The following is a 21,287-nucleotide window of genomic DNA, read 5'->3' on the forward strand; positions in this document are numbered from 1 at the left end:
TTGGAGAGATCACAGAGGCACTGCTGAGCTTACTTGGGATTTTGTCCATACCTTAAAGCCGGAATGTCAGGTAGACAGCAATATTGTGGATGCCTATATAGAGTTGTTGAAGGTTAGGGAGTCCATCTCGGGTCTAGAGCCCACTGCTAAGAATTTCTTCTTTAACTTCAGCTTTTTCGTGCAACTGCTGTTAAAAGATTATTGCAAGAACTTGAAGGTAAAACAAAAGGTACTTTTTAGTTCATGCGTTAGTAAGTTAATGATAACTGATAACTCTTTGATTTTGTAGTTCATTATATCTTTTATAATTGTTTCAATGTTGCAGGCCCATCCCGAAGCTGAACTATCAGATGTGAAGTTGGCCGGTCGGCATAGTTTATATGATTCATATGCAGTCCAGCGCATTGGGCCACCATTATTGGATTGTGACTTTGCTTTCTACCCTTGCTGCAATGATGCTCACTGGTTTTTGTTCATTATGGACATTAAACAACAGAAGCTCCTTTTAATTGATCCTCTAGTTGAATGGGGGGATAGTCTTAAGAGTATTTACTCTCGATATATAAATGCCATGGCATTCTATGTTCTTCGTAATTACTTTACTAGTCAATTTACATACACTTGTCATTGTTGGTTACTAATTATATGAAACCAAACCTTTCTAGGAGTGCATAGTGCCAGCTATGTTGCATTACTTGGATCCTTCCAGATTTGATGGACATAAGATAAAGGTTCATTTCATACAGGAACGGCCGATGCAGTCCAATACCCATGATTGTGGCGTGTACATGTGCAAGTACATGGATGTTATACTTAATGGCATATCATTGAGAGATGTTGTTTGGGAGCCTGTATTGGGTATTTGGACATTCCGGTATCGCATAGCTTGGGAGCTTTCAAAAGGGCTCGCTAGACGGATAAATGACTATGGGATCCAGCAGAGGAATAGGGGACTGTAGTTTATATTTTGGATTTATTTCGGTGTTTTCTTTGTTATTGATTATGATTGTGTTTATTGGATTGATGGTGCGTTTAGATTTGATGTTGATTGGTTGAGTTTAATTTAGATCATGATTGTGGTTGCTTTGATTGGTTGTTGGTTGGTTGATTTCGATTTAGTTGAAACAGGTTGGTAAGTTATAAAAATAAACGGAACCATGCCATTTTTTTCTTAAACTATGTAAATCACCCGCAATGTTGATGTTAGCAGTATAAAGGTCTGTGCCCAGTTTTTTGCAGAAAACTAGCAAGCAATACAGAAAACTGGTCACATACCTCAGCATTGAGTCATTGCGGGAGACATCATATTTTACACATTTTACAGTTTAGTCACCCCGCAATGAATCATTGCTGCAGTGGCCAACCCCAGCAATGAGGCATTGATAGGGGCTCTGTCACTAGTTCATGTTGACTATTTTAAGGTCTAGTTGACTTTGTTTATTAAATCAATTTTTTTCAAATTTTCCAATTAATACTGCATATTTTAATTATTTTAAGTTTTGGTGTTGAAAAATATTTAAAAAATATTAATATTACTAAAAACCAAGTTTTGTTAACAAAAAGAGGCAGTGAGTTTTGGGTGGAACAGAGCGCCCAACAATGAGTCATTGCTGCAGGGCCTACCTCCAACAATGTCTCATTGCTAGGTACTTTATCACTAGTTCGCAGTGACAAATTTTAATGTATAGTTGACTTTGTTTATTAAATCACTTTTTTCAAATTTTTACATTAATACTGCATATTTTAATTATTTTAAGAGTTTTGGTGTTGAAAAATATTTTAAAAACATTAATATTACTAAACTCACTTTTGTAACAAAAAGAGGCAGTGAGTTTTGGGTGGAGCAGAGTACCCCGTAATGAGTCACTGCTGCAGTGTGACCTCTAGCAATGTCTCATTGATGGGTGCTCTGTCATTATCCTCTTACGATATTTCGAGTTGGATGAAAAGAGCAACCCTAAAGTAAAGAACTCCAGACCGAGTTAGGGGAAATACCACATTCGTATTCACTATTTTAAGGTCTAGTTGACTTTATTTATTAAATCACTTTTTTCAAATTTTCCCATTACTACTGAATATTTTAATTATTTTAAGAGTTTTGGTGTTAAAAAATGTTTAAACAATATTAATATTACTAAACTTGGTTTTGTTAAAAAATAACATTAATATGCAACATTATGTGTTTTTAAAAATAATGTTAATATTATGTAAGTTAAATAGAAAAGTTAAAAGAACTAATGTACTACTTGTCAACAATTTTTAGGTTAAAACCTAAAAATTTCTTCGATCATGCTCCTCCCTTAGAGGACAGTTTCTTGCATCATGTTCTCCTCCGATCTCCCCACAATAATTGCACTTGCGAGGCTTGATCTTGATCTTTGAAGTTGTCGTCTCAATTCTACTTTTAAATCTTTTTATTTTTTTCCTTCCTTTAGTTTTCGACGTTGGAGGATCGAATATTGGATCATGTTGGTAGTCCTCTTGAGTTTTCGCCTCATGGGTTCTTTCGCTACGATCTTCATCCGCAAAAGCATCTTTCAAGTATCTCTTATCTCTATCAATCACACCCATTAAATATTTATACCGTGAAACAGAACAACTACCGGAAGCAGCTAAATCTTGAAAATATTTGCACAATGCACCATACCTTAATGGTTGTAACGCACCAGTATTACCAATAGCGGGAGGAGCATATGGAAGAGGCCCCGCAATTTTGTTGCCGTTCATTGTCCACCTACCCATGATGAGACTTTCTGGTATCTTGATTTTTTGTTTTTTGTCAAGATAACGGATTATGTGTTTGCAAATCATCCCGGAATGTTCAAACTTCTTACACGAGCATTCAATTTTTTCGTACATGAAAACCGTCACTCGATATTTTCTTCTGCAATTCTCCGACAGGGTAGCCTTCTCAACCAAATACAGTTTCGACATATAAGTTCCATTATTTTTGACACTGTTTAGATGTAACATACTTTTCATAAGCTCCTTTTGAAAACGTTTGAACATTTTTTTCGTGTAGATTTTGGATGCATGCATTTCCAAGGATGAGTGCAAAACTAATCTCCTTTCCAATTGTTCGGTGTCATAATCGGCTTTAACCTCCTTCAGATATTGTGTCTCCAAATCCTTTTGGGAGTTCTCAATGAATTCCTTCAAAGCGATAGATGATTGCACATATTCATCAAAAAAAGAATTTGTAGACTCGCTTCTTGAAGTTGTAGTCATGCCGGCGGAAAAATGTTGCTTCGTGTAAGCACCAATCCATTGAGTTCTAATAACATACATGTCATTTAACCAAGCATAATCCTCAAGATCGTACTTCTCGACTAATTGCTCCCATCTACCTTCAAATTCTGTAGGTATCAATGACTTGTACACACATGCATTAAAATCTGTCTTGAACTCCGAATAATTTGTGTACAAATAAGACAACTTCTCAGGAAACTTACTACTTATATGCCATGTACAATATGTATGCTTTGTTTGTGGCATAGGCATGACCTCGGCAATGGCATTTCCCAATGCAATGTCTTGATCAGTAATAATTGTTCGAGGCGGTTTATTGTCGATGGCTTCCAACCATGTCCTCAAAACCCACTTATACGATGCCTCAGTCTCATCCCTTACAAGTGCAAATCCAAATAGTATATTTTGATAATGGTGGTTTACGCCCGTAATAGGTATGAAAGGCATACAATACCTATTCGTCCGGTAAGTTGAATCGAACGTAACCACATCACCAAAATTCTTGTCGCGTTCATGGATCGAGGATCAACCCACACCAAACCCCGTACACGATTCTCATCATCTACATCGACCCGATAAAAGAAATTACCAAAACTATTTTCTTGTAGTTCTCGTAGCAAAAGTAATCCGCACTCCGCATCACCTGAATCAAACACTCGGCACGGAATATCACGTATGACATTACGTACGTCTTGATTAAAAAAACCAAGATTTTCAACACCCACTTTGTCTCGCTAAGAAACTTCATTACTTTGCTCATCTCAATTCCTGATTTGTTAAACAACTCAATCAATGATCGCGTCATAGGATCTATGTTGAGTGATCTTTAAAAAAATTGAACTTTTTCTGGCGACACCAATTTATGATTGTGTTCTAAATCCACCGAACTAATTTGCGATTTGTCCATCTTCACTTTGTGAACGACACACATTCGAGCACCACAATCCGTTCGTGAAATTACCTCCCTAACTCATTTTCCTTTACCAAAATCCAACGGCATCGCTCCTACCCTTCCACATTTTCGACAAATAAACAAACGGTATGATGGTTCATTTGTGTTTGTTCGCTTATGAGTATTCCTAATTATTATCCCGAATCCCTCTTTTCGACTATAATTCCTATAAAACGCTTCTGCATCATCCAATGTATCGAAAATCTTGCCGACATAAGGCACAACATCGTTACTATTCTTAAATCCATGATTCTTTTTCTCAATATTTTTCTCATCTTTTACGTCATCAACATTTTTACCGTCAAAATTATCACCACCAACGTTATCATCAACATTATGACCGTTAATATTATCACCACCAACATTATCAAAATCAACATTATCACCACCAACATTATCAACATTATGACCACTAACATTATCAACACCAATATTATCACCATCAACATTATTCATATTATCATCACTATCAAGATTTACAATATCTTCATCAAAAAATAACTTACGACGAGCTACGGGGTTTCGTCTAACGGGGGTATAATAATCGTAATTATCAATTTTACTAGAAGAACTACAAGCTTTAAATAAAAAAGAAGACATCAACAATCGAAAACTAACCTTTTGAGATCACCTTTGATGAATCAATAACCAAAAAATTTGAAATTATTGAAAGTAAATTGTAAATTGTAAAATGAGGAAGAAGAAAGTAAGTATCAAATAAACTGTCTCCATCAATGCAACATTGCTGAAGTGACCCATTAAATATAAACACCAACCAGCTTTTGGAGCCATTAAGGCAGAGTTCCTCCCGCAATCACGTATTGCGGACTCACACTGCAGCAATGAGTCAATGCAGGAGGACTCTGATTAAAAATGAATTTGTAAATATTTTTTCGAAATTATATTTTGTTATTTTTAATTTAATTTTTTAAACTAAAATATTTAAATTAAATATTAAATTTAAATTTCTTGAGTGAAAAATTATTTTTAATTATTTTTTCGAATAGTATTTTTGAATTTTTATTATTACGAAATTTTGTGACTTTTATGTTTTTAAAAATTATCATATGAGTTATTTTAGTTAAAAAAATAATATTATCAATTTTAATAAAAAAAATGTATATTATTAATTTTATACTTTTTTGTGAATTCAAACTTAATTTTTGTGCAAATATTAAATCAATATCAATTTTTGTGCAAATATTAATAAAAATTGTCTGGTCAAATGTTGGGGGGTTTGACCGACCCACCGTATTGGCTCATTGCTGACTCACACTGCAGCAATGAGTCAATGCGGGAGGACTCTAATTAAAAATGAATTTGTAATTATTTTTTTGAAATTATATTTTGTTATTTTTTTATTTAATTTTTTAATCAAACATATTTAAATTAAATAATAAATTTAAATTTTTTGAGTGAAAAGGTTATTTTTAATTATTTTTTCGAATAGTATTTTCGAATTTTTATTATTACGAAAATTTGTTAGTTTTATGTTTTTAAAAATTATCATATGAGTTATTTTATTTAAAAAAATTATATTATCAATTTTAATAATAAAATTTATATTATTAATTTTATACTTTTTTGTGAATTCAAAATAATTTTTGTGCAAATATTAAATCAATATCAATTTTTGTGCCAATATTAATAAAAATTGACTGGTCAAACGTTGGGGGGTTTGACCGACCCACCGCATTGGCTCATTACTGTAGAATGGGTTGCCGCTTTGAAGCATTGTTGCAGTTGTTCCTACCCCTCAACTTCTGCAACATTTTTTTATGCCTAAATTTAATTTTTGGTTTTTAAAATTCCGATTTTCAGCCTATAAATAGCGCTCTTGTAATCTCATTTCTTTTCATTCTACATTTTCTCTTCAACATTATCTTCTCTATTTTCCCTAAAAATGGTTTTCTACTATGATTTTGACAATAACAAGGTAATTATCGATGGTGTTGCTTACGATGGGCCCGAAAGAGAAGAAGACATGGAAATAGCTCTCCGCCGTATTCAAATGGCACTTGAGCTCAAGAAAAAAAAAGGAAAATGAGGCGAAGGCGGAAAAGTTGAAGAAAAAGAAGGACGACGATAAGGGTGATAAAGGCGGTTCTCCAACACCGTTAAAGCTTGATCATTCTCGTCGGAATAAAATATTTAAGTTATGATGTATTTTGTTTAAAAAAATATTTGAATGTACTCCATATATATTTGAATGAAATAAATTATTTAATGTTTTATTTTTCTTGTACTTGTCCAATTTAATTTATCAATTTTTAATTTATAGTAAACAAATATAATGCTAAAAGTTGAAAATGTGAAAAACTAAAAAAATGAAATTTTTTCGAATTTTCGTTACCTATAAAAAAATATAAAACAACTTAGCCCCCAAAGTGTTAAATATTTCTTGTTGTGTATATATTGTGTACTTGATGATTTCATTAACAAAACACCTTGATAGATTTTACTTAGTGAAAAAAATGTAGCACTCTACGGATAAGGATTATAGTCCCGACGGATGACTCAATATACTCCCGACGGATGATGATTTATTATCCATCGAGTGAGTAGCTTATGTAACAATAAGTCTGTAGCACATTTTTGCATACACATTGTTTAGATTCTGTAAGTAGTACTCAAGTCATGTTGACTTTAACTAGATATGCAGAATAGGTTGATTAATTGTACATAGATGATGTCTTGTAATTCTGTATAAATGAAATGAAGTCAAGTGCCAGATTGCTACCCGGCGGATAAACAATAATGCCATTCGACGGATGATCAACAAGACAACCCAACGGATGATCATGAATTCGACGGATGATCATGACCCGACGGATAAAGAATTCAAACATCTGTTGACAGTGACAACACAGTCACATTGTCGAGTCTATGCAAATGGAATGTGGAAGCCTATTCAACTGGGTTTTAGAGAACAAAGAAGCATTGCCATTTCCATGCTATTATGAAGATATTCAAAGATGCTGGAAAAGAGTAATGGAGTAGCATAGTATTAGACTTGATAGTTTTTGTAATATTATCTTGTCTTATTACTTTGTAATCTTGGTGATATATAAACCAAGAAGTAGCAAATAGAACAACTAACTAAGCAACCAAGAGAGAAACATCTGTAAGCTGTATTCTTAGCATTTCTCTGCATTCTTAGTTGTTACAATTTGTAAGCAGCTGTGAGCTAATTGCTACACAGAGTTCTCTTGATATAATATATCTCTGGCGGATATATTCAAATCCACCATAAAGTTTTTAAAGACTTGTGTTTTTAATTACTTGTGTATTGATTTATTCCAAGTTATTATTCCGCAGTTTGTAAATCAATTCACACAGTTATATATTATTAAGATAGAACACTTCATATCTTTGTGAAAAAGTTTCAAGAATTCCATTCAACCCCCATTCTGTAATTCTTGTTGCATTGTTAGGGACTAACAATTGGTATTAGAGTGAGCTCTTAACAAACAGAGAGTTTAAAGATCACAACAAAATAGCAAGATGAACAAGAAGGATGTTGGAGTCAAGATTCCTTTTCTGGATAAAGGCAATTACCATCATTGGAAGGTAAAAATACATATTCGTCTATTTTCTCAAGATGAGGCCTATGAGAGCTACAACTGGAAATGAGCCATCTGTCCAAAAACCAAGGCATGAATGGTCTGATCCTGATATTGAACAAGTCAGGAAAGATAAGAAGGCCATGAATATCTTGTTCAATGGAGTTGATGGTGACATTTTTGACAACATCATCAATTGTAAAACTGTCAAGGATGTTTGGGATACAATACAGATTATCTGTGATGGCACTGAGCAAGTTAGAGAAAACAAGATGCAGCTTTTGATTCAGCAATATGAGCATTTTCATTGTGAAGAAAGTGAGTCTCTCACTGACATTTTAATAGGTTTCAAAAACTACTAAATGCTCTAAAGTTGCATGGAAGGGTCTATCAGACAAAAGACTCCAATCTGAAGTTCTTTAGATCTCTTCCAAAGGAATGGAAACCCATGACAATCTCATTGAGAAACTCTCAAGATTATAAGGAGTTTACTCTGGAAAGACTGTATGGCATCCTGAAGACTTATAAGCTTGAAATATAGCAAGATGAGAGGATGGAGAGAGAAAAGAAGAAAGGAGGGTCCATTGCACTAGTTGCTGAGTTAAAAAAAGAGAAGGAGATAAAGATGGAAGCTGTTGAATCAACTTCAAAGGTCTATGAAAATAAGGGCAAGGGGCTGATAGCAGAAAATGAAGATTCTTTGAGCCAAGATGACATGGAAGATATTGATGAACATCTAGCATTTCTTTCCAGAAGATTTTCCAAGCTCAAGTTCAAGAAGAACTTTGGAGCAGCTAAGCCAGATAGAAACATGGTGGATAAATCAAAATTCAAGTGTTTCAAATGTGGCTTGGCAGGGCACTTTGCCAGTGAGTGTAGAAAGTCAGATTCCAGTAAAAAGAAGTTTGAGCCTGTGGATTATAAACAGAAATACTTTGAGTTTCTCAAACAAAAGGAAAGGGCTTTCATTACACATGAAAATGACTAGGCAGCAGATGGTCTGGATGAAGATGAAGATGTCAGCTATGTCAATCTAGCCCTAATGGCCAAGTCTGATGAAACAGAGACAAGTTCTTCAAGTAATCAGGTAATCACCACTAACCTTGCACATTTATCTAAAGTTGAGTGTAATGATGCCATAAATGACATGTCTACAGAGTTATATCATTTGTGTGTTACACTTAAGTCTCTTAATAAGGAAAATGCTAAAATCAAAGAAAACAATTTGTTTTTAAGTGAGAGGAATAATGTGCCAGAGTCTCAGTTCATTGAATTTGAAAAATTAAGAATTGAGTGTAAACTTGCTAAGGATGAATTAACTGAGTCCTTGAATAAAGAAGAGATCTTGAAGAAGCAGCTTGAACGAGAACATGAGGTGATTAAGGCATGGAAAACATCTAGAGATATTCATGTTCAAATCACCAAAGTTCAAGGGATTGAGTCCTTTTGTGATGCAGCCTGGAAGAAGAACAAGGAGAAGCTGGAATCCAATTTGGTGGAAGGATTGCCAACAGATGTAGACTCGACGGATGATGAGGGTCATCCATCGGATAACAAAAAGGGTTATCCGTCGAGTGATATAAATCCTCATCCATCGACTGTAAGCAAGCCTGTGAGTAAAGCCAAGCTTGTCAAGTTAAATGAAAAATATGGATCAGTTTCCAAGAATTTTGTTTCAGGAGAATCCAGTCATGTGAAGAAGGAGAAGAAGACTAATGTTAGTCATATGACTGTCAAGCAATTGAGTGACAGACTTGAAAAGATTGAGGTTAAAACAGAGGCTAAAAAGAAAAATAATAGAAATGGTAAAGTAGGAATTAACAAGCACAACAACTACACACCTGATAAATATGCTCCTAGAAAAATATGTGTCAAGTGTGGTAGTGTAAATCACTTGTCTGTTAATTGCAAAACTGCCATGCCTACTTCCATATCTGTGTCACCTCATTTTCCAAACATGAATGCCATGCCTTCTATGCCTATGAATGCTATGTCTACACAGAATATGAATGCACAGTTTCCTAATATGCCATTTGCACCTAATCTTTATTATGTTGCATTTAGTATGCCACAAATGTCATTTAGCATGCCTTACTGGAATAATATGTTTACTAATAGCATGTCATTCCCTGTTAATCAAAATATGCATGATAATTCTTTTGCAATGAATAGTTTCAAAGGCCCAACGCAAATGACTAAGGATGAATCTAAAATCCCTAAGTCAAATGAGATAAAGCCTAAGAAACAGAAAAAAGAAAGCTAGCAAGGCAGGACCCAAGGAAACTTGGGTACCAAAATCAACTTGATTTGATTTTGATGTGTGCAGGGAAACAGAAAGAATCTGTAACACCCCCAAATACGGGGTCGTGGATTCGGGTTGTCACGAGTTCCATTTCCCTTATCAATACTTAATCTTAACAGTCAACCAACTAATGCGTACTGTGACCCCGCAATATACACACACACACACCATAAGTTATAGTCTCAGAGATGAATGCCAAAAATAACACAAGTCATTATATTCCACAATTATAAACTGTTACACCTTAAAAGGGTTTCTGAATAATTTACATATTCCTTGCCATTATTACAATTCATATTATACATAAGTCTGGTTCATCAATAGTTGAAAACCTAGCCTATTGGTAGCTCCTACCTCAGCTACGGCGGCATCAACGCTTCCAGAAAACTGCGGAACGTTTCCTAACCGCTTGCGAATTGGAAGCTTGGTCTTGTTCATCTTTTCTATCTGTTGTTGTGTGATGAAAAAAGAAAGCAAGGGTGAGCAACAAGCCCACCAAAATAATATGTATAATGATTAACAATATATGAGCATTCTCATAGTACTCATGAAAGTCTTGGTCAAAAGAAATGAACCAAGCTGATATCTTAATGCGACAAAGTCGCAAAATATTCAGTATATATATATACTTATATACTTTTCAAAATCTTTGAAATTCTCTGCCATGTATAATATACCCAGAGTTCCAGTTTATAACTGTATAAAAATATCGTTGCAAGGTGATCTCATATATCTAACCTTGTCTCAACGTTTTTCTGAAAATCTTTGTCATGTATAAGATAATCATTAACCAGATATAAGTTGAACAGATGAAGTTACAAGATACCCCAATATACTTATATCTTTTCTGAATACTACTTGAACTACCACCGTTCAAGGTATAATCAGTTTCAAAAGTTCATCACATAGATGAGACTACAAGATAAGATTTGAATAGATTCAATCTTTGAAAAATCATTCAAAAGAAATGAAGTTACGAGATACTTCATTAAGTCCCGATATATATATATATATATATATATATATATATATCTCATACATTTCCTGAAAATCTCTATCATGTAAAGTATGAACAGAGTTGCAATATCCAATGAATTTGGAAATAAAAGAATTTTGGCATAAACCCGATATCTTGCTGATCAGGCAAAGATACCAATAAGTAACCTTTTCTATTGTAGATGGATGAATTCCTCGCCGGTCATCACCCTGGCCACATTAGGACCTCGCGCTAGACCGTTACCCGGCCACTCACGCGTGGATGGACTGTCACCCAGCCTCTTACACCTTCATAGACCGTACCCCGGCCTATCGCTTATGCCGACTCAATTAGATGGACTTACTTCCCGAACATTGGGCAAGTAATCAAATTATTTTCTCAAAACAGCAACCACGTTGTGAATATAAAATACACCACATAGCCGGATCCCTCGAATTTTTGAGTGAGTATTCAAGTCCCCTTCGAAAGGAAGATCTTAAATTTGAAAACGAGCTTCGGGATCCGCTTTAACTTTTAAAATCATTTTGAAGACTCGAAAACATTTTTGAGAATGTTTGGAGTAATGCTGATTTAATAAAATAAATCAGTCCCGATATGTTGGAGAATATCTGAATATTATTATTTAAATAATATTCTCATAAGGATAATCCTTATAAAAATAATTGAAGTAGAAGTTTTAAAACTTATACTTGAAATGAATAATAAATAACCAAAGATATACTTATACGAAAGTATGATCTTTATTTGAATAATCGAAAATAAGTTTGATTATCGAAACATTATTCTTTAATAAAATAAAGAATATTATTTAATAAAAGAAGCGGAGTCATAAGTCCTTGAATGAATATTCAAAATAATATTCATTAAATAAAATAAAGTTATCGAATAAACCTTATTCGATTAATAGTTTTAAAAACTATATATATATATATAATATACTCGGGAACATCGACTCCCGGTTTTAGAAAATGTTCATCTTTAGGTCCCCTATACTAAGGGTATACGCAACTACTGCTTATCTCTAGCATAGGTATTATGCAATTATAAGCAATTGAATCAACAATTACATATCAAGATTACGAAACAGACATGCATATAAACCATATCAGCATGCTCCAATATATCGCAAGATTTGCTAATTAACCAACATGCATCTATCACAAGATAATGCATATACATATATATATCACAACAACAGTATAACGGGTAGAAAACTTGCCTGAGTGTTCCGGGGTAGACTTAAGCTTAGAGTGGGTCCGGTAACCTATGAACAACAACATAATCCATAATTAAACCACCGTCGCTTAAGAAACTAGACTTTAACCATTTAGAGCCCTAACGCTCGCTTTCGCGCTTAACGATTCACTTAAGTCGCTCGAGTACCCTCGACTCCACCATTTTTAATAAATTAACCATTAAGAGTTTTAAGGCGATTCTTTCGCGAGTACCTTACCAACTGCCTAATACACTTTACATATATGTTTCATACTCTAATTAGTCATTTAAGGTCTTTAACCAATGTTTCAAAGTAAGGAGAGGGGTAATGGTTCGTTCGCGAAATGCCGTTACTTAAAATGGTCGTTTCTCCTAAACCGTACATCGGATTCAAATGAACCACAAATCAAAACGAAGCTCGTAACATGAACTATCTAATCATGGCAGTAGTCAAAGCCTAACAGTGAGTTCTCGGGTCCTGATGTTAAGAACAAAACAGTCTAAAGTAAATCGGACATTACGACGACTATGTTTACGCGATTACCAATTTTTATCCTACTCCAAATCAACCACAATTCAACCATACAACCAAAATCCATACATACAATGCTACAACAGCCCCAAAAACTCATTATTTCCAAATTTATACTACTTCCCAACATGAACTAAAAGCTTTACTTAAGTTCTTTAACTAATCAACAAGATTTATAACTCCAAACACATCACAAAACCAACACATCTCTAAATAGTCAATAATCAATCTTCTCATGAACCATACTAAACACAAAAGGTCTAAATATACAAAAGTAGGGCTAGGGTTTGAGATTATACCTTCCTTGGTGAGTAAATGTAACTAAGGAGCTTGGAATTACCCTTGAAAGTCCTTACCAAAGCTTAATCTAAACAAAAACTCAAGAACAAAATTTTTAGTTCTTGAAAAACACTATTCACCCTCTTCTTCCATGAATTTTAGGAAGAGATTGTGAAGGAATTTGAAGCTCAAACTTATAGGATAGCTATATCTATGCATAAGGAATCTTAGATAATTACCTCACTAATTAATGAAGCTTAGAACTTGGATTTTGGTTTTTTTCTTCTTGAAATGGAAAAGAGGCCGAGAGCTTTTAGCTTGAAATGGAAAGTCAACTTGTGTTTTTGGTGAAATGATTTGTTGGTTGGTTGTTTTTGCTTTTGTTTTAATTATTTACCTTTTAACCATGGTGATATTTGTGTGGCTTGAAATCAACCACATCTCCTTCCCTTTTGGTCATGCTTAGGTCATCAATCCTATATCATCTTCCCATGCTTGTACTCTTCTTATTGGTTTGATGGCATCATCCTCACTAACCTCTTTGATTAGCTTCTAATTACTTGGTTAATGACCGCTGATCTGTTATACGGTTCGCTTAACTTTCATTTTCGTTTATCGTTTGAGGGATCATACCCGGAATCTTATTACTTGGGTTTCCTTAACCTTTCTCAATACATTATATTCCTTTTATGATCCTCTCTTATAATCCTTGAATTTAAATCCTTTTTATCCTGTTACTTTATACTCAATTCTTTCGGTATCTGGTGGATTTTCGGGAAAAATCAAAGTGTTTGAATTTGGATTCTGACGATCTTTACATACACTTATATATCATATAGAGTACTAATAAGATCTCAGAATAACAATAAAAGAACCCCTACATAGTGTGGCATGAAAATTTTTCTTATTCCGCATAATCAGCAAAAACACTATTCATAAGGGTTACAAAAAGGTTCAAAATTTTGGGGCTATTACAGAATCTATGGTACTTGGATAGTGGTTGTTCAAGACACCTGACTAGTGATTCTACCCTGCTCATAGAGTTCAAGGAGAGAGCTGGCCCAAGTATTACTTTTGGAGATGACAGCAAGGGTTATACTATGGGATATGGCTTGATTTCAAAAGACAATGTCATCATTGAAGAGGTTGCCTTAGTGGATGGTCTCAAGCACAATTTGTTGAGTATCTGCCAGCTTTGTGATAAAGGCAATTCAGTAACCTTCAACTCAGAAACCTGTGTTGTGACTAACAAGATGAGCAACAAAGTGGTTCTCACTGGTGTGAGAAAAGGAAATGTGTACCTAGCTGACTTTAACTCATCAAATGCAGAATCTGTTACTTGTCTTTTCAGCAAATCAAGTCAGGATGAAAGTTGGTTGTGGCACAAGAAGCTATCCCATCTAAACTTCAAGACCATGAATGAACTGGTAAAGAAAGAATTGGTTAGAAGCATTCCTCAAGTGGAGTTTTCAAAGGATGGATTGTGTGATGCCTGTCAAAAAGGAAAGCAGATCAAAGCATCATTCAGAAAGAAGCTTGATTCAATAATTGAAGAACCTTTGCAACTGCTACACATGGATTTATTTGGACCAGTCAATGTGTTGTCCATCTCTAGAAAAAGATTTTGCCTAGTAATTGTAGACGATTTCTCAAAGTTCTCTTGGACATAATTCCTAAAGTCTAAAGATGAGGCTAGTGAAATCATCATCAATCACATAAGGCAAGTCAATAATCATCCTGATTTCAAAGTTAGAAGAATCAGGAGTGACAATGGAACCGAGTTCAAGAATTCTGTCATGAGAGCACTTTGTGAAGAAAATGGGATTTTGCATGAGTTTTTAGCAGCAAGAACTCCACAAAAAAATGGAGTAGTAGAAAGGAAGAACAGATCACTTATTGAAGTTTCCAGGACAATGCTTGAAGAATCTAAATTACCAACATATTTCTGGGTTGAAGCTGTAAATACTGCATGCTACACTCAGAATATTTCTCTAATTAATCAAGCAAAATGCATGACTCCCTATCAGTTGTTCAAGAACAAGAAGCCAACTCTAAATTTTCTTCATGTCTTTGGCTGCAAATGTATATCTTGAGGAATCAAACTGATCAGAATGGGAAGTTTAATGCTAAAGCAGATGAAGGAATTTTTGTTGGATATGCTGTTGGTAAAACATATAGAGTCTACAATCTAAGAACCAACATTGTTGTGGAATCAATACATGTTGTGTTTGATGATAAAAAGATTGAAGGACTGGAAGATGGAGATTACCATGAGAGCCTCAAATTTGACAATGTGGATATGGTTAGTGATGACAGTGATGATGAAAGTGATCAAGAAACAGTGTCAAAGGATAATGCAGAAAAATCTACTACCAATGAAGCACAAAATTCAATATTTGTCGAGTTGCATAATGCTTCATTCGTCGGGAGACAATCTGCCTTATCCGTCGGGAGACAACCAGCCTCATCCGTCGGTACTCAAAATTCACCATCCGTCGGGTCATCAAAAGAAGCTGGAAGTCAGAATAGATCACCTACAGAAAGCTCTCCCTTCTCAAATCAAAGATCCATTAACTCAGGGGAAGTTTCTAACAATCAAAACTCAATCACACATCAAGACAACAATGAGGCCTCTTTATCTAGAGCTAATCTACCTCAATAAAGAAAATGGACAAAGGATCACCCCTTTGAGCTCATCATTGGTGATGTATCTTCTCGAGTTCAAACAAGGAGAGCAACTCAAGAAAAATGTCTATACAGTAGCTTTCTTTCTAAGGAAGAACCAAAGAAGGTAGAAGAAGCTTTGTTGGATCCTGATTGGATTTTAGCTATGCAGGAGGAGCTAAACCAATTTGAGAGGAATAAGGTATGGAAGCTGGTGCCCAAGCCTAGAGGAAAGAACCGAATTGACACCAAATGGGTATTCAGAAACAAGATGGATGAAAATGGCATAGTAGTTAGGAACAAATCTAGATTGGTTGCTAAGGGCTATTATCAACAAAAAGGAATAGATTTTGATGAAACATTTGCTCCTGTTGCAAGACTTGAAGCCATAAGAATTTTCTTAGCCTATGCAGCCCATGCCAATTTTAAAGTCTATCAAATAGATGTCAAAAGTGCCTTTCTGAATGGAGACTTGGGGGAGGAATTCTATGTCAGTCAGCCTTCTGGTTTTGAAGATCCAAATTTTCCAAAATATGTCTACTATCTTTTGAAAGCACTTTATGGACTGAAGCAAGCACCTAGAGCCTGGTATGACACTTTATCAAAGTTCTTTTTGGAAAATCACTTCACAAGAGGTACTGTAGATAAAACTTTATTCTTTAGAAATGTTAATGGCTCTAGTATACTTGTTCAAATTTATGTAGATGACATTATTTTTGGCTCTACTGATGAAAAACTTTGCAAAAAGTTTGCCAAATTGATGCAGAGTAAGTATGAAATGAGTATGATGGGAGAACTAACTTACTTTCTTGGTTTGCAAGTTTAACAAGTTAGTGATGGAATATTCATTAGTCAAACTAAATACATTTATGATCTTTTAAAGAAGTTTGATCTAATAGATTGCACATCTGCAAAAACTCCCATGGCCACTACAACTAAGCTTGAATTAAACACTACTGAAAAGTCTATGGATATTTCAAGTTATAGGGGCATGGTTGGCTCACTTCTGTACTTAACAGCTAGTAGGCCAGATATAATGTTTGCTACATATTTGTGTGCTAGATTTCAGGCTGATCCTAGAGAATCTCACTTAGTAGCTATTAAGAGAATTTTCAGATATCTCAAGGGCACACCAAAACTTGGCATTTGGTACCCTAGAGATTCTGGTTTTGATCTAACTGGTTATTCAGATTCAGATTATGCAGGTTATAGAATTGATAGAAAAAGTACAACAGGAACCTGTCAATTTCTAGGAAATAAGCTTGTGTCCTGGTTCAGTGAAAAGCAAAATTCAGTTTCTACTTCTACAGCTGAGGCTGAATATATTGCTGCTGGCAGTTGCTGTGCACAGATTTTGTGGATGAAAAATCAATTGCTAGACTACGGTTTGCAAGTTGAAAGGATTCCTATTTTCTGTGATAACACAAGTGCAATTGCCATCACTGAAAATCCAGTGCAACATTCAAGAATAAAGCACATAGACATCAAGTACCACTTCATAAGGGAACATGTAATGAATGGTACTGTGGAACTTCATTTTGTTCCAAGTGAAAAGCAGCTTGCAGATATTTTTACCAAGTCACTAGATGAATCCACCTTCTCAAGGTTGGTAAGTTATTACGACCGGCATTTTATGTAATATTATTTGTGGATTTGGTATAATATTAAAGTCAAATGAAAATATATTCAATGATTGTACGCTAGTGTGAGTGAAAATTTCTGCATTATAAATTTGCTTTGTGTAGTATATGATTTTTCAAAGCAAGAGTTTATTTAATTTCTTTATTTTTGATTTATAAGGAATATTCTAAGCTTTGGAAAAAATTTCTTTTAAAAGGTATTTTGTTCACAAATTTTGAAAATGATTTTATAAAGTCTCTAAAAATCCAAGTTATTTTATGGTATAAATTTTATAATTTTTTAACTTGTATTTTATTTTATAAAAATAAATCATTATAAATTTTAGTTGTCATATTTAGCAAATTACAAGAAAGCCCTTGCATGCAAACCACCCTCTCATTCTTTTCAAGGACAAAGAGGACAATTCCAACCCCACTAACTCTTATTTCTCTAGCCAATTTCCTTCTTTACCTTGCATGCAAAATGCACCAAGTATAAGTGGAGGGATAGACTTGTCAATTCTCCTTTCCACTCACATTTTGTCAAATCAAATACCATAAAAACAAGCAAAGACATGATCATTTTCACTCATCACCCACACCACACTCATTCTTCTCTCCGTCCTCCTCCCTCACTCTCGGCCCTCTCTCTCTCACTCTCGGCCTTTAGCCGAGAACCACCCCTCCCCATTTTTCTTCATTTCTCCACCAAGATTCTACTCTTTATACAAGTAAATATTATCTCCCATACCATGATCATTCATATTTCAAAGAGTTTTGAGTCGAAAGTTTAAGTTTAAGGGTTGCATGTAAAGGTTTTAGTGAAACTCAAAATACAATCTTGATTCTTATGGATTTAAGGTTGTTTTTTAGAGGACTACAATGAATGGATAAGTGCCAAGTCATGAGAAGGAAACTCTTGATGATTTAATGGCCATTTCCATCCATTTCATTCGTCCATGACCATATGGGAGCCGAATGAATGGTCCTTGAAATCATTCTTGTTGTTTTGATCAATTTTTGCATGTTTATGTGATAATGACTTGAATTTTGTGGTGAAAATTTGATAAAACTCCTTGCATGCTAAGTGATCATCTAGGTACACCTTATGCTAGGCTTGTATGTCAATTTTAAGATGGAATATATGTAGAAAATGTGTTGTTTTGGTTTGAAAAACCCGAAGGCATGCATGCATGAGGATTTCTCTTAGAATGTTGTAAGATTTTGATCATTTGGAAAGATTTTGTTAGTGAGCCTTAATTTCAATAGGTATAATGTGTTAATATTGATTTATGCTTCTTGTTTCATGGTAATAATTCGTGATTATTTTTTATAAAAATACATACCTTGTTGTTTCAAAAGCATGAAGATTTGTGATTTCTGAAGTGTAGATTCTCTTGTTTTGCCATAATTGCACCTTAGGTAAGGATGATCCCACCAAGGTTATATTGAGAATAAGGGAGTTAGTTCAGTAGAATATCATGTATAAGTCTTGGTTTAAGTATTGAGTTGTTGTTAGTTGAGTTCGTCAAGTCAAAAACCTTGGAAAATGAGAGTTATAGTTTCTGCAGAAAATCAGTTTAGTACCCTGAGGTTTAGAGTGAGTTTTGACCATGTCATTGGTGTGCACTTTGAGGCCCAAGCCACCAGAAGTTATTATTGGGAGTATAAAAAAGGTTTTAGGAGTTGGTTGGAGGTTTGCATGTCTTTTGGTTAGGTGCACAAGTAGAATAACAAAATCTGTCCAGCAGGGGACAGTTTTGTTGCAACTTAGAAATAGGGAGATTTGACCATGTCATGGGTAGGCCCTCATTAGGCCCTATTGGGCCTTAGTTAGAGGGAGTGTTAGAGAAGTTTTTCCAACCATAATTCATAGGATATGAGTTAGAACCATGTGTCACAAGTTAATTCAAGTCAGGGCATTTTCTGCCCAGAAAAACAGGGGAACCTTGGACTTTTAGCTTAGGCCCAAGAAGGCCCAAGCCAGGCCCTTGAGCCACATCAAGTTTGTGAGATGCCCTTAGGTCAGGAGAGTCTTTTGTAAAAGTTTTGAAGGAAAACTTGTAGTTTAAGAGTGCCTAATGCACTCAAGAAACTATAGTTGTCATTCTGAAATTTGCACCAGTGAGCACTATCACTTATCACATAGTTTTAGAACACTTAGAAGTGAGTATTAGGTCCACCACCATAGTTGTAAGATGGTATAAGGTCATTAGAGCAAAAGGCACAAGTGAGGGTCAATATGTTTTGGGTAATTTAGGAAAGGCACATCGAGTTAGGAAGCCAAAATTAGAGGACTTTGTCTAGTTTAGCGACCAAGTGACTTAAGTGGTGAGTCGAGATCATCCAAGCCTAGTGTTGTATTATGGTATATATGGTGTTATTTGATATTAATATACGATATGTGATTATGTGGCTACGTGTGTATATTTGAAATATAAAGGTGGATATAAATTAGGTGCGTATAGGCCTAAGTGCCATACATGTTTAATTTCAGGTTGTAAATAGGTTAAGATCGTATGAATATATTATAATGAGGATTATTATTATTCATGTAGGATCTCGAGACGAGGGAAAACTTGCCATAAAAGTCGAGTGAAGCTCCAGTTGTTGCTCCTACCAGTCAGACCAGACCAGCCTTTCTCAAGGCAAGTGATTCAACTTGACCTTCATATTTACTATAAACAGTTCATATATATCGATACAATTATCCTGAGTCATTTTGACATATTTAAATCAAGCGTATCTTTTGTTTATCCTTGAGTTTCATAGAGATGCCATGAACCCTCGAGTATGTATTGCAAGTCGTTCAAAAGTCTTTTCATGATAGTTAAATGCCATGATAAAATAAAGAGTTGTTATATTACTTGATTGATCCTCTTGATTAACATGCTGATGATTTCTAAGTATTGATATCTCATCCTGATACTTGAATCCCTATAAAACCTTACCTTGATACCTGAAAGCCAAATATTTATCAAAGTTGTCTCTAATTGATTGATACCCCTCTTTCTTATCCTAAAGCTTGTCAATTCTGATATATCCTGAGCTAAAAATCATTTCTTCATACCTTAACACCCTTAGTATTCATGAAGCTTACATTCTTGATGATCCAGCACTTGAACCTTGATGAGAAACCATTGCTTTAAGCCCAATTTGGCACTTCCTTTCATGATATCCAATAGCCTCACTAAATTCCCTTGTCCAAACTTTGATACATAAAAACCATTCAGCTACCCTAATAGAGTTTAGTTTTGTGATTCATGGCTCTGAGAGTTAGCACCATTTCCCCGTGTTTCGAGTTGATCTATAATCCTTTGATAAAACAAATGTTTACTGCAAAAAGAGATTTTGTCATAATTCGGCATCAGTTTTTGAAATAAATAAAATGTGGGTTTTTCAGTCCCAAAGGGGGATAAATGTTTTCTTTGAATGGTGGATCTGGACTGAGACGCGAGTCCTTTCCACACTTATATTAGGCTTAAAAGTTGCCTAGGGATTCCCGTTAATGTTTTAAAACCCAGCGAGGTTCAGGATTACTTCGCGGCTGATCACCGGCTGTAATCCGTAGCGTCATAAAATGATTTTGATTAAGACATGATTTTAAAATTGTTTTGATGCAAGCAAAATGATGCCATCTCACATAGTTTTATCTCTCGTTATCATTAGTTATGTCTTTCCATTGTCATTCTTAAAATTATATCTCAATTTATGTTTTGTGTCATACTGTTAGCACTTGTTGAGCATTTGGCTCACTCCTTGCTTTACCCTGATATTACAGCTAGCAGCGATGGTTAGATTCAAGCAGACTGCCCGTAAGACCTGTGATGCTGATGCTTATGTTCGAGCTCAGGTAGAATAAGTAATAATAGTTGTGTGAGGACTCGGTATTTGTAATCAGATGTAATAGTTGGT

The 21,287-nt window shown here is 34.8% G+C and overlaps 1 protein-coding gene across 1 annotated transcript; it reads right to left on the reverse strand.

The window, feature by feature from the left end:
• Nucleotides 1-2,271: 2,271 nt before the first annotated feature.
• Nucleotides 2,272-3,696, reverse strand: LOC141690061 (protein FAR1-RELATED SEQUENCE 5-like). The gene has a single exon (XM_074494655.1). The coding sequence runs from the start codon at nucleotides 3,694-3,696 to the stop codon at nucleotides 2,272-2,274; it is 1,425 nt and encodes a 474-aa protein (XP_074350756.1).
• Between the last annotated feature and the right edge of the window lie 17,591 nt (nucleotides 3,697-21,287).

Source organism: Apium graveolens, chromosome 2 (assembly GCF_009905375.1).
Source record: "Apium graveolens cultivar Ventura chromosome 2, ASM990537v1, whole genome shotgun sequence".
Classification (NCBI taxonomy): domain Eukaryota; kingdom Viridiplantae; phylum Streptophyta; class Magnoliopsida; order Apiales; family Apiaceae; genus Apium; species Apium graveolens.

Coding starts and splice junctions, on each gene's coding strand:
- LOC141690061 (XM_074494655.1), bottom strand. CDS start 3,696: ATGCCTTTCATACCTATTACGGGCGTAAACCACCATTATCAAAATATA.